The sequence below is a fragment of the Paramisgurnus dabryanus genome, chromosome 21 (assembly GCF_030506205.2).
Source record: "Paramisgurnus dabryanus chromosome 21, PD_genome_1.1, whole genome shotgun sequence".
In the NCBI taxonomy this organism is placed as follows: Eukaryota; Metazoa; Chordata; class Actinopteri; order Cypriniformes; family Cobitidae; genus Paramisgurnus; species Paramisgurnus dabryanus.
Window position 1 is genome coordinate 13,215,420 of NC_133357.1, and position 12,018 is coordinate 13,227,437.

A 12,018-nucleotide genomic window follows, 5' to 3' on the forward strand; every position below is an offset into this window, starting at 1 on the left:
TTTAACCAGATAAGGTTAACATTTTCAGAAAAGTGATATATGTGAGTAACAATACATAATACAATGAAGCCAACTAGTTTTTATATAAATAAATACTCTTTATTACTTTTGTCAGTGGCCCACTTGAACAGTAAAGAAGATATTTGGATAGTTGACCCATTGACTTCTATAGTAGGAAAAACAAATACTACGAAAGTTAATAGGTATTTAAATTGTAGTGTTTAAATATTTGCTATAAAATACAGAAATAGTATACACATTTTTAAATTAATAAATATCCTAAAAAAATCTTTAAAATAATTAAAGGGGAATTCCGCCTTGAAATGATCCTAGGGTTAATAACAAACGTGTACCGAGTTCGACCGTTCACTCGAGTTTGTTTTCATGCTAGTCTAACGTGACCAGTGTTATTGCTAAACGCAAATTAGCATGTTATGGTAGCCTTCGGGGCATCAGTGCATTAAAAACGAAATCGCTATGTCTATACTACTAATAATGCTCAAAATAACCCCACACTTACACTGTAGCACAATGAGGGTCTCTATATGTAAACCGAAGCATTGAGAACTTTGCAAGTGTACAGGCAGTTTATTAAAAATAAACACTTACCGTTCACGTCTGGATCACATATCCATGCGGGCGCCATCTTGGGAAAACTAAACTCTCGCGTGAAACGTTGTTGCCCGTTGTTGTGGAACAGGTGTTGTGCTTTCACGCGAGAGTTCAGTTTTCCCAAGATGGCGCCCGCATGGATATTTGATCCAGACGTGAACGGTAAGTGTTCCTTTTTAATAAACTGCCTGTACACTTGCAAAGTTCTCAATGCTTCGGTTTACATATAGAGACCCTCATTGTGCTACAGTGTAAGTGTGGTGTTATTTTGAGCATTATTAGTAGTATAGACATAGCAATTTCGATTTTAATGCACCGATGCCCCGAAGGCTACCATAACATGCTAATTTGCATTTAGCAATAACACTGGTCACGTTAGACTAGCATGAAAACAAACTCGAGTGAACGGTCGAACTCGGTACACGTTTGTTATTAACCCTAGGATCATTTCAAGGCGGAATTCCCCTTTAAGATATTTATTAGTTAAATATTAAAATAAAATGTATACCTGTCTTTTTTATTATATATATAATTTAAATGATAAATATGCTTTTTGTAAACATCTTTATCCAGAAAAAGGTTCACATTTTCAGAAAAGTAATAAATAACAGTACATAATGCAATGTAGCCAACTAGTTATTATATAAATGAATGCTGTTTTATTACTTTTGTCAGTGGCTCCTTAATTCTGAAATGTTAGTTTAGTGTAAGATTTCAGTTTTTGTTTGGTTTATGTGAAGTGGTTCACCTCTCTGTGTCCCAGGAAAACTGGCAGCACTCCTCAGGACGGGCAGTGACTCGTGATGACCTCATGATGGCTCTGGCCAATCTGGAGACAATCCAGATTCGCACCATTTATGACAACCGCATGGCCAGCGTTGGTCTGAGTGACATCAGCATGGATATCACCACCAAAGAGTTCACCGTGCAAGGGAACCCAAGAGACGTGGAGGAGTGCAGGTTACTGTCGCTTTAAATCAGTTCCTATTTCAAGTTCCTATCATATTACCTTTATTTGTCATCTTCATGTGGTTAAAAAGGACTAAACCACTAAATAGTATATTTGATTAAAAAGTTAACGATTTCTTTTGAAATCATAAAAATAATCTTTACGGTTAAAATGGATAGTTCACCCAAAAATGAAAATTCTGTCATTGTTTACTCACTCTCATGTTGTTACAAACCTGTATAAATTTCTTTGTTCATAGTGGCGGTTCTAGGGAGGGGCCAGATTTTTAGCTTGTTTTATGCACAAAATCAATTACATTTGATACATTTTGTCTAAAACCTAGACTTATTAATAAACTTAATTTTTTGATATTCTTACTGAAAACAAGACAAAAATAATAAGAATTTTTTTCTTGAAAATCTTTTTTACAGTGCAGTGCAGTGCAGAAAATGATATGACATGAATAAGGTCTAAATGTAACTGGCCCATCTAACAGTACAACTGACCCCCAGATTGCCCCCCCCCCCAGTTTTTAATGGTCTAGATCTGCATCTGATTCTTTTTTCCTACTGTGGAAGTAAATAGGGACCACAAACGGTATATATCTCTAAAATATCTCTACAAACATTTCTCAAAATTCATCAGAACAAAGAAATGTATACAGGTTTGAATCAACATGAGAATTTTCATTTTTGGGTGAACTATCCCTTTAACAGACCCTCAAAATGCAGCAAGGTCCTAAATTAGTTCAATTGTTATTTCTTTGCCATGTTTTTGATGTGTTGATCGCACATGTAATGTCCCACACAGATGCCCACCCGGGTATTCAGGTCTGTCCTGTGAGACCTGCTCTCCTGGTTTCGAGCGTGTACCTGGACTTTTCCTGGGAAGTTGCGCCGGCTGTAGCTGCAATGGTCACGCAAGTGCCTGTGACCCTATAAGTGGTCACTGCCTGGTACGTACAGAGATTTATAAACTTTACTGATGTTTTAAGTGAACTACATGCTACCTTAAATGCAAGAATACCATATGCCACAATCCTAATATAAAATGTCATGTGACAGAGTTGTCAGCACAACACAGAAGGACCGCAGTGTAACAAATGCAAGTCCGGTTACTTTGGGGACCCAAGTCAGGGCCGATACGATGACTGTAAACCCTGTCCTTGCCCGTACACAGAGACATCTCGCCGGTAAGAGACTAACCAGACACTCAGACATGGTGTGACTTTTTTGACACGCCTCTCGCAGGAAGTCAGTGCAAAAGGTTGCAGGGGTCTTAAAATAAAAATAATATACGGAAGTAGAGTTGCAAATCTCGGGAATTTTGAAAATATTAATTTTTTTTATTAAAGGGAATTATTTGTAAATTTGAGGTAATTTATACAAGCCCTATCACATACAAACATTAGCTTTCTCGACATCTAACTCATTATCATCCATGTGTCACAATTCCCATATATTCCCATGTAGGGATGCATAACGATTAATCGCGATTAATCTACAGTATAGCAGAATAAAGGTTTTTGTCTGTGAATAATAATTATGTATATATAAATATGCACACATGCATGTATAATTATAAGAAAAAATATATATTTATATATATTAAGTATTTATATATAATATAAACTATACATAAATATACAAATGTATATTCACATGTAAACATTTCTTAAATATATAAATACACATATAAATACAAAATTATTATACACTGTTCACATATGAACACATATGATGTAAACAAAAACTTTTATTCTGCTATAGATTAATCGCGATAAATCGTTATGCATCCCTATTCACATGTAATTAATGTGAAAAGTTTCCAAAATTCCCAGAATTTACCAACCTTAAAATTGGAATGGCCACCCATGCATTATGATCAACACCCCAAGATAAATACTGGTAAAATATTAAACTGTTCTGTTATTTAAAGGTTTTCAGATAGTTGCTTTCTGGACCATGACAACAGAGCGACGTGTGACGCCTGCAGAACTGGTTACACTGGGCGACGGTGTGAGATGTGAGGAAACCAAACACTTTAAATAAATATATATATATACAGTTCATCATAATATACATCATCATAATATTTTCTTTTATAGATGTGCTCCAGGATATGAAGGCAACCCTCTTGAGCCCAACGGCAAATGTGTCCCTGTTTCTACCCGTGAGCCTCTTCTCCTTATTTGTATAGGATTTTGTGGTACAAAAGGATTTATGTTATGCTGTTAAGATTGATAAATTTGGCTGTAGGTGCCTTTTTCTTGTAATTTCTAAACCATTTAAGGTCAATGATTAACATAATATCCTGAAATGCCAGGATGTTCAAAGCATTCCAGGTGTGTTTGTGAATCATATGGTGTTTCTGTCCCTGTTTAGCAAATAAGTGTGATAACAGAGGAACCATCAATCCCATCAGCAGACCATGTTATTGCAAGGTATTACATTTTACTACTGTTTCTGTGATGAAGCACAGAACGTAAACCTTGTTGATGTTCAAACACTTCTTGATCTTTGTTGATGTTTAAACACTTCTTGATCTTCTGTGCTTCAGGGCAATGTGGTCGGAGGTCTGTGTGACGAATGCAAAAACGGTGCCTTTCATCTGTCGGCTGATAATCCTGAAGGCTGTTTGCAGTGCTTCTGTATGGGAGTCACTAAACAGTGTGCCAGTTCTACCTGGAGTAGAGATCAGGTAACATAAAACTACTCTATGGGTGAATTTATTGAACTTCGCTGTTCATGATGTTGCAGTGATGTCATAGACTTAAGTGTGTGTCAGTGCACCACACCCCAAATCGGTTTGTGAATTCTGGGGTTTGGTATAAAAGCAATCCGATCACGATTGCATATAATCATTTGTATTTTGTTATGTTCCCTTCACAGTTTTTAATGCATTACTTATAGATGCAGTAGATCTCTGTTTCACTGTTTGTTTACAAATGAGTGTTTTGCACATTGGTTCACATAAAGGTACGAGGTGGTGTCAATGGGCAACTCTTCACCCTTTCCAATGCTGCCAACACCAGGACCATCTCTGAGGACATTGTTCAGAGAGCCAGCACTGAAGTGGTATACAGATCCTTCTCCAGAATTCCCAATGACATCTACTACTGGGTCTTGCCTGAGAACTTCAGAAGGGACAAGGTAAGAGCATCACATACAGTGGTCAATGAGCTAAAATGTCCCAAAAAAACTGAACATTGGCCACATATCAGTGTACTGTTGTTTTTCTTGTGTGAAGGTAACAGCATATGGAGGAGAGCTACAGTACAGAATGCGTTATGAACTGCAACCGCGCTCCCTGGTTATTGACGGACAACCAGATGTGGTTCTCCAAGGCAATGGCATCTTCTTGGAGCATTACTCTCAGACCAAACCACTTCCAAGAGTCTCTACCCCCATCACTGTGTCTTTCAGAGAGGTCCTTTTTCCATTTTAGTTTTTTTTATCTGTCATTGATATTGAAAAAAGATGAAATTTTGATATTTGCTTGTGTATTTATAGTTAACCATGTACAGTATGAAGTTTAGTTTAATAATAATAATAATAATAATAATAATTAATCTAAATATTATTTTAGTGTTATGTAAATTGAATTCCAACTTAATACAAATATATATATATATATATATATATATATATATATATATATATATATATATATATATATATATATATATATATATATATATATATATATATATATAACATAATATAAAAATGATGTACAAAAAATGATGAATTCGTGTGTATAATATTCTACATACGTTGTTATACGTTATGTTGTTATAGATGGATAGATTAATTGATAGATGAGTAGATGGATACAAACAGACAAAGAAAACAAACGAATAAACAAACAAACGTGAGAGCCAACAAATGAACGATAGAAGGAACTCATGAGAATGTGAACAAATGAAAGAACGAACAAACGAATGAGAGAACAAATGAACAAATTAATGAGAGAATGAACAAAAGAAAGTAAACAAACGTGAGGGCGAACGAGATGAATGAGAGAACGTATGAACAAATGAGAGAACGACAAATGAAAGAACAAACCAACAAATGAGAGAACGAATTAATAAATGAAAGTGAGAATGAACAAGAGAAGGAATGATTGAGTGAGAGAACGAACGAAAGAACGAACCAACGAATGAGAGAATGAATGAACAAACAAACGAGAGAACAAACTAATGAATGAGAGAACGTACTAATAAAAGAGAAAGCGAACGAATAAAGGAATAAACCAACGATTGAGAGAACGAACGAACAAACAAAAGAGAAAATTAATGAACGAAAGTAAACAAACGAATGAGAAAACGAGAGAACAAACAAACTAAAGTGAGAATGAACAAAAGAGTGAGAGAACGTACCAACAAATGAGAGAACGAACGAACGAACGAATAAGAAAATAAACGAAAGAAAGTAAAGAAACGAATGAGAAAACAAGAGAACAAACAAACAAAAGTGAGACTGAGTAAGAGAACGTACGAACAAATGAGAGAATGAACGAATGAAAGAACGAACCCACGGATGAGAGAATGAATAAACAAACGAACGAGATCCAACTAAAGAATGAGAGAACTTACTAATAATTGAGAAAACAAACAAATGAAAGAACAAACCAACGAATGAAAGAACGAATGAGAGAATGAACGAAAGAAAGTAAACAAACGACAAGAAAACAAGAGAGTGAACAAACTAAAGCGAGTGAACGTACAAACAAATGAAAGAACGAACCAACAAATGAGAGAGTGAATAAACAAACAAACGATGGAACTAATTAAAGAACAAGAGAACTTACGAACAAATGAGAGAACGTTCCAACAAATAAGAGAACGTTCAAACAAATGAGAAAACGAACCAACGAATGAGAAAACCAATGAATGATAGAACCAATGAATGAACAAAAGAAAGTAAACAAACGAATGAGAAATTGAGAGAACAAACAAACTAAAGTGAGAATGAACGAAAGAGTGAAAGAACGTACCAACAAATGAGAGAACGAATGAACAAACGAATAAGAAAATAAACGAAAGAAAGTAAAGAAACGAATGAGAAAACAAGAGAACAAACAAACAAAAGCGAGAATGAACGAATGAAAGAACGAACCCACGGATGAGAGAACGAATAAACAAACGAACGAGATCCAACTAAAGAATGAGAGAACGTACTAATAAATGAGAAAACAAACAAATGAAAGAACAAACCAACGAATGAAAGAACGAATGAGAGAATGAACGAAAGAAAGTAAACAAACGACAAGAAAACAAGAGAGTGAACAAACTAAAGCGAGAACGAACAAATGAGTGAGCGAACGTACAAACAAATGAAAGAACGAACCAACGAATGAGAGAGCGAATAAACAAACAAACGAGGGAACTAATTAATGAATGAGAGAACTTACGAACAAATGAGAGAATGTACAAACAAATGAGAGAACGTTCAAACAAATGAGAAAACGAACCAACGAATGAGAAAACCAATGAACGATAGAACCAATGAATGAACAAAAGAAAGTAAACAAATGAATGAGAAATTGAGAGAACAAACAAACTAAAGTAAGAATGAACGAAAAAGTGAGAGAATGTACCAACAAATGAGAGAACAAATGAACAAACGAATAAGAAAATAAACGAAAGAAAGTAAAGAAACGAATGAGAAAACGAGAGAACAAACAAACAAAAGCGAGAATGAACGAATGAAAGAACGAACCCACGGATGAGAGAACGAATAAACAAACGAACGAGATCCAACTAAAGAATGAGAGAACGTACTAATAAATGAGAAAACAAACAAATGAAAGAACAAACCAACAAAAAAGGAATGAAGGAATGAGAGAATGAACGAAAGAAAGTTAACAAACGACAAGAAAACAAGAGAGTGAACAAACAAAAGCGAGAACGAACAAATGAGTGAGAGAACGTACAAACAAATGAAGAACGAACCAACGAATGAGAGAGCGAATAAACAAACAAACGAGGGAACTAATTAATGAATGAGAGAACTTACGAACAAATGAGAGAACGTTCAAACAAATGAGAAAACGAACCAACGAATGAGAAAACCAATGAATGATAGAACCAATGAATGAACAAAAGAAAGTAAACAAACAAATGAGAAAACGAGAGAATGAACAAACGAATGGAAATACTAACTAGAGAACAAGTAAAGGAACGAGAGAATGTGAGAACGAATGAGAGATTAAGAGAACGTACAAACGAGAGAATGTGAGAGGGAAAGAAAGAAAGAAAGAAAGAAAGAAAGAAAGAAAGAAAGAAAGAAAGAAAGAAAGAAAGAAAGAAAGAAAGAAAAAGTGCTTGTGCTTGACTGTTTGTATTTATTCCCACAGTCTGCGTGGAGAAGGTCTGATGGACAGCCTTGCACTCGAGAGCACCTGCTGATGGCTCTAGCTGATATCACTGTCTTCATGATCAGAGCCACTTATGCAGACAACATGGCCGAGAGCAGGTAATGATGCTTTCATTTATTACACCCTTTATGTAACCGTTATCCTTATATCACATTATCCTAACGGACTCCTCTTTAACTATAATAATTTTAGTAAATAGCAGGATATTGAAGTTTGACCTGAATCTCTCTTGTCTAGCATCTCCGATATTCAGATGGATGTTGCAGTACCTCACTCCACAGGAAGTGAGAGAGCGCTGGAAGTAGAGGAGTGCGCCTGCCCTCAGGGTTATACAGGACCGTCCTGCCAGGTACCGTATATAAATACAAACCAAAACTCTTTGTGAATTTACTGTTTTCTAAATAAAATCATATTACCATTAAGTTTTAAACAGCCCTTTGTTTTTTATATCTCTTAATTGGAGTTCCTGGCAGCTTACTGACATTTTTTTGCTCCATAATTCAAGTCTTCATATTTGTTTTAAAGCCAAAGGTTGCTCAGTGTCAGAGTAGACACACCTACTGTATAAACCCAGTCACCTCTGACTCATCCATTGTTTGCAGGACTGTGATGTCGGCTATACCCGTACACCTGGGCTTTATCTTGGCACCTGTGAGAAATGTGAATGTTATGGACATGCTAGCGGCTGTGACTCAGAGACTGGAGATTGTCTCGTAAGTGACCCCTTTACATTACAGTTACTGTGGTTTCTGTGTTATGGAAGTTTTCGTCCTTGCTGTAGAGGTTTACTTTAGCGGTGTGAGTCTGTGCAGGCTAGTTGTGTTGTTATAGCTGTTCCCAAATGATTTGTTTTAGACTTCTGGAGTGCTTCATCATTTTGTATATTTTATTTTAGGGTTGCCAGCACAACACTGCTGGGCGTAATTGTGAAAATTGCCTGGCTGGTTTTTACGGAAATCCTAAGACTGGTGATCCACAGGCATGTAGACCTTGCCCTTGTCTGGGACCCACCAATACCCAGTGAGTTTGTCTTTTCTGGTTACTGCAACTAATACATTTTGTTGATGCGCTATATATTTAATTAATTTCCTGTTTTATGTGATTTGTTTATTGCATTGTAAAGCTGATTTGAAGCAGTGCAGCATTTGTTTTTTTTATAAATGCATTAGAATGTAATTAGAATTAATATACAGAGGTATTCCTTAAAGGTGCAATCCATAACTTTTGCCTCTGTATCGTTATTGCTGTTTGAAACCTAAGATCACAGGTTACATAGTTTTCTTTACGTGTGTTAAAGTCAGATGACTTCAGACCGATATCTCTTTTTATACCAGATTATAAAATCTTTTTTTTTTTTACAAAAAACTTCATTCTTCGCCTGTTTTTCCCAAATGTGTAAAACTTTTCCTCTACAAAACACAAAAGGAAAAGTATTGTATGGGACAAGAGGTCCAATAAAGTTCTGTAAATGGTACAAAAATGTTACCCTTTTTTTGTAGCCCAAATGTACGAACATAATATGCGTTTTGGGAATGATTAAACATTATGTATCTTTAAATCATATGTCATAATCATATGGCAAAGCTTTTAGTCATTAATTCCAGCTTATCCTTGCCCTTCACAGAAAAAGTTGCTTCTTGGACTCCGATGGACAGGCCACATGTGAATGTCCATCCGGGTATACTGGAAGACGCTGTGAAAGGTAAGCGTGTCTTCTGATTTGATCTATTAAAGAGGGCAAACCTGCCATATAGTAAAGATGCTGGGCTTGCCAAAGTGGTGATAAAGGTGATCGCCATCTGCTTTTCTAATGCTAGAAAGCATGTGTCTGCATTTCAGTGTTTTTTCAACCATTTGTGATTGAATGGTCTTTGTCAGGTGGTATGGGAGACGCAAATCTTGAATCATTGCCGCCCATACCAATTTGTCAGTGTCTGTCCAAAGTGTCTTTTTAGGAGTGTTTTCACTTATAAATAGAGCTGTGTGATTTGTAAAATTAAGGTTTTACTTTTAGTGATCTTTACTGTGAGAGTAAAGTTCGGGAATTGATTCTTCTTACTATCAGCAAGGGTGTTGAAATAATAGCAATTGCATACCGTCACTTGTATTTGTAGCTGCATTGCTTGTATTGCTTAAATGCTTGTTTGTAAGGCCCTTGGTACATTTGAGCAACTTTCTTTTACTTGGCTGTGTAGTCATTTGTGCGTTTCTAGGATTGTTTATGCTCCCAATACTGAGGCATAAACAAGTTGGTGACTGAATGTGGTAAATGACATGGATTGCGGATTCGTGTTCCTTGCTCAGAGCACAAACGCTTTTGGGTTTTCTGGGTCAACAATAACAAGTTGCTATTTTTGATAATGGTAACGGCAAGTCCTGTTCCAAATGGCTCCTAGTTTCTCGGACTGCGGAGACTTCTACCTCGAAGCTTTGAAACGTTACCTTCCCCCTACATGTGATGATGCTTTCTACCTTAACCCTGGAAAAAAGGGAGTGCTGGATGTAACCGACAAAGACGTTGAAGACAATAACTTAACAGCCACTACACATTCAAGACCTGAAAGAACTACAAGATCTTTATCAACCACCATACGTAGCTCGAGTCATCGTAGACCCCAGAACTACACGCAGAGTCCCGAAGCCCTACAGCGGAGCTTCCAACTGCTCGTGAGGACGAACACGAATCGGTTTAACCAGCGCCTGAGCATGCTTGAGGGAAATACGCTGGACATGAAGGAGAGCCTTGAGAAGATGAAAAGGCAGCACAGTCACTTTAGCTCTCAGCTGAAGACACTTGTTAGAGTTTTATCTCCACCTAACAGGACAGACAGAATCAATGAGCTAGCCAAAAATTACACCAATATTGAAGTAAGACAAAGTCAGCTAGAGCGTAAACTTGAGATATTAATCGATGGTTTTACTGCACTGGCTCAAGAGATCGACAAAGTGAAACGTTCCCGTCCAACACAGAATGGCAAAGTTCCTGGGACTGCTGCCACCCTCATTACCTCATTGACTACGACTTGGATGAATAGGACTTCTACCTGGAGACCTCAGAGGAAGGTGGTAGTCCCCAAAACCATACCTGCTCCTCATACTGTTTCCACAAACAAGAAAGAAAAGTCTTCAACAAAACAGATCCAGCCAATACAAGAAATCAAATCGAGGAGAACAGACGTTAAAACCCATTTTACTCTAAAGGCAGACCGTGAACAATATAACAAATCGCTTAAAAGGGCGACAGTTCCCAACTCTTTCATCAATGTTACGTCTGACTCTCGCTCGAATAGAAGTCGTACAACCTCAGTTGGTTCCAATAAAACACACCATAGTCAACAGAAAAGAAAGACATCATCATCTAAAAATCCTCTTGTGTCACAAAATAAACCAAATGTAATGTCTGTAAAGCACGGCAATAACAGTGCAAGAGAAAATGGCACGTCTATAAAGTCACAGAAATCTGTAAATGTGACAAAGAAACATGATCAGCCGTCCCGTTCGCTCACAAGGCTGCAAGGAAAAGACAAATCCACATCTAAATTTCAGATTCCTCCTCCAGCTCATACAAAGATCCATCAAATGAAACAATCACTGAACTCTTCAAAGTCATCCAGCAAATCAAGAAAACAAGAACGTATTTCTTCCAAAAAATCACACAAACCTAAAACAATTCCTTCCAAACAAAACACAAAAATACTGCCAACCAGGAAGCCCTCTCACGTCGTCCAAATGAAGAGAAGACATAACAAACTTAGACCCTCTAGGACCAACCAGTTAAATCTTTCTTCTAATGAAGATCAAGAAACCGCTAGAGGAACCTCAGCCAGCCAACCTGAGAAAGAGTTTACCTACACGACTGCTTCTAGTAAACCTACTAACAAAATAAATGTACGGTCACCTAAACACAAAGGAAAAATAACCACTCCAAGAAAATCACCTCAGAAGAAGACCTCAAAATCATTTAATATTTTAGACATTTTGATGCAAAACAAGAAAGGCCTTAAACAAAATGGAAACTTTCATATTGTTGTTGGAAGACTGGCCATTCCTATCAAAATCCTTCCAGATTACTAGAT

The 12,018-nt window shown here is 36.7% G+C and overlaps 1 protein-coding gene across 19 annotated transcripts in view; it reads left to right on the plus strand.

Moving 5' to 3' along the window:
• hspg2 (heparan sulfate proteoglycan 2) overlaps window positions 1-12,018 on the plus strand; it is a 122,391-nt gene that overhangs the window by 54,272 nt on the left and 56,101 nt on the right. For all 19 annotated transcript variants that reach the window (XM_073812936.1, XM_073812941.1, XM_073812938.1 and 16 more), the window contains 14 exons: window positions 1,376-1,572; window positions 2,372-2,516; window positions 2,626-2,753; window positions 3,500-3,586; window positions 3,669-3,733; window positions 3,946-4,004; window positions 4,121-4,261; window positions 4,540-4,713; window positions 4,811-4,990; window positions 7,922-8,040; window positions 8,180-8,291; window positions 8,545-8,655; window positions 8,838-8,962; window positions 9,567-9,644. In XM_073812936.1, coding sequence (XP_073669037.1) covers window positions 1,376-1,572; window positions 2,372-2,516; window positions 2,626-2,753; window positions 3,500-3,586; window positions 3,669-3,733; window positions 3,946-4,004; window positions 4,121-4,261; window positions 4,540-4,713; window positions 4,811-4,990; window positions 7,922-8,040; window positions 8,180-8,291; window positions 8,545-8,655; window positions 8,838-8,962; window positions 9,567-9,644 — 1,721 coding nt within the window. The remainder of the gene's footprint in view (window positions 1-1,375; window positions 1,573-2,371; window positions 2,517-2,625; window positions 2,754-3,499; window positions 3,587-3,668; window positions 3,734-3,945; window positions 4,005-4,120; window positions 4,262-4,539; window positions 4,714-4,810; window positions 4,991-7,921; window positions 8,041-8,179; window positions 8,292-8,544; window positions 8,656-8,837; window positions 8,963-9,566; window positions 9,645-12,018) is intronic.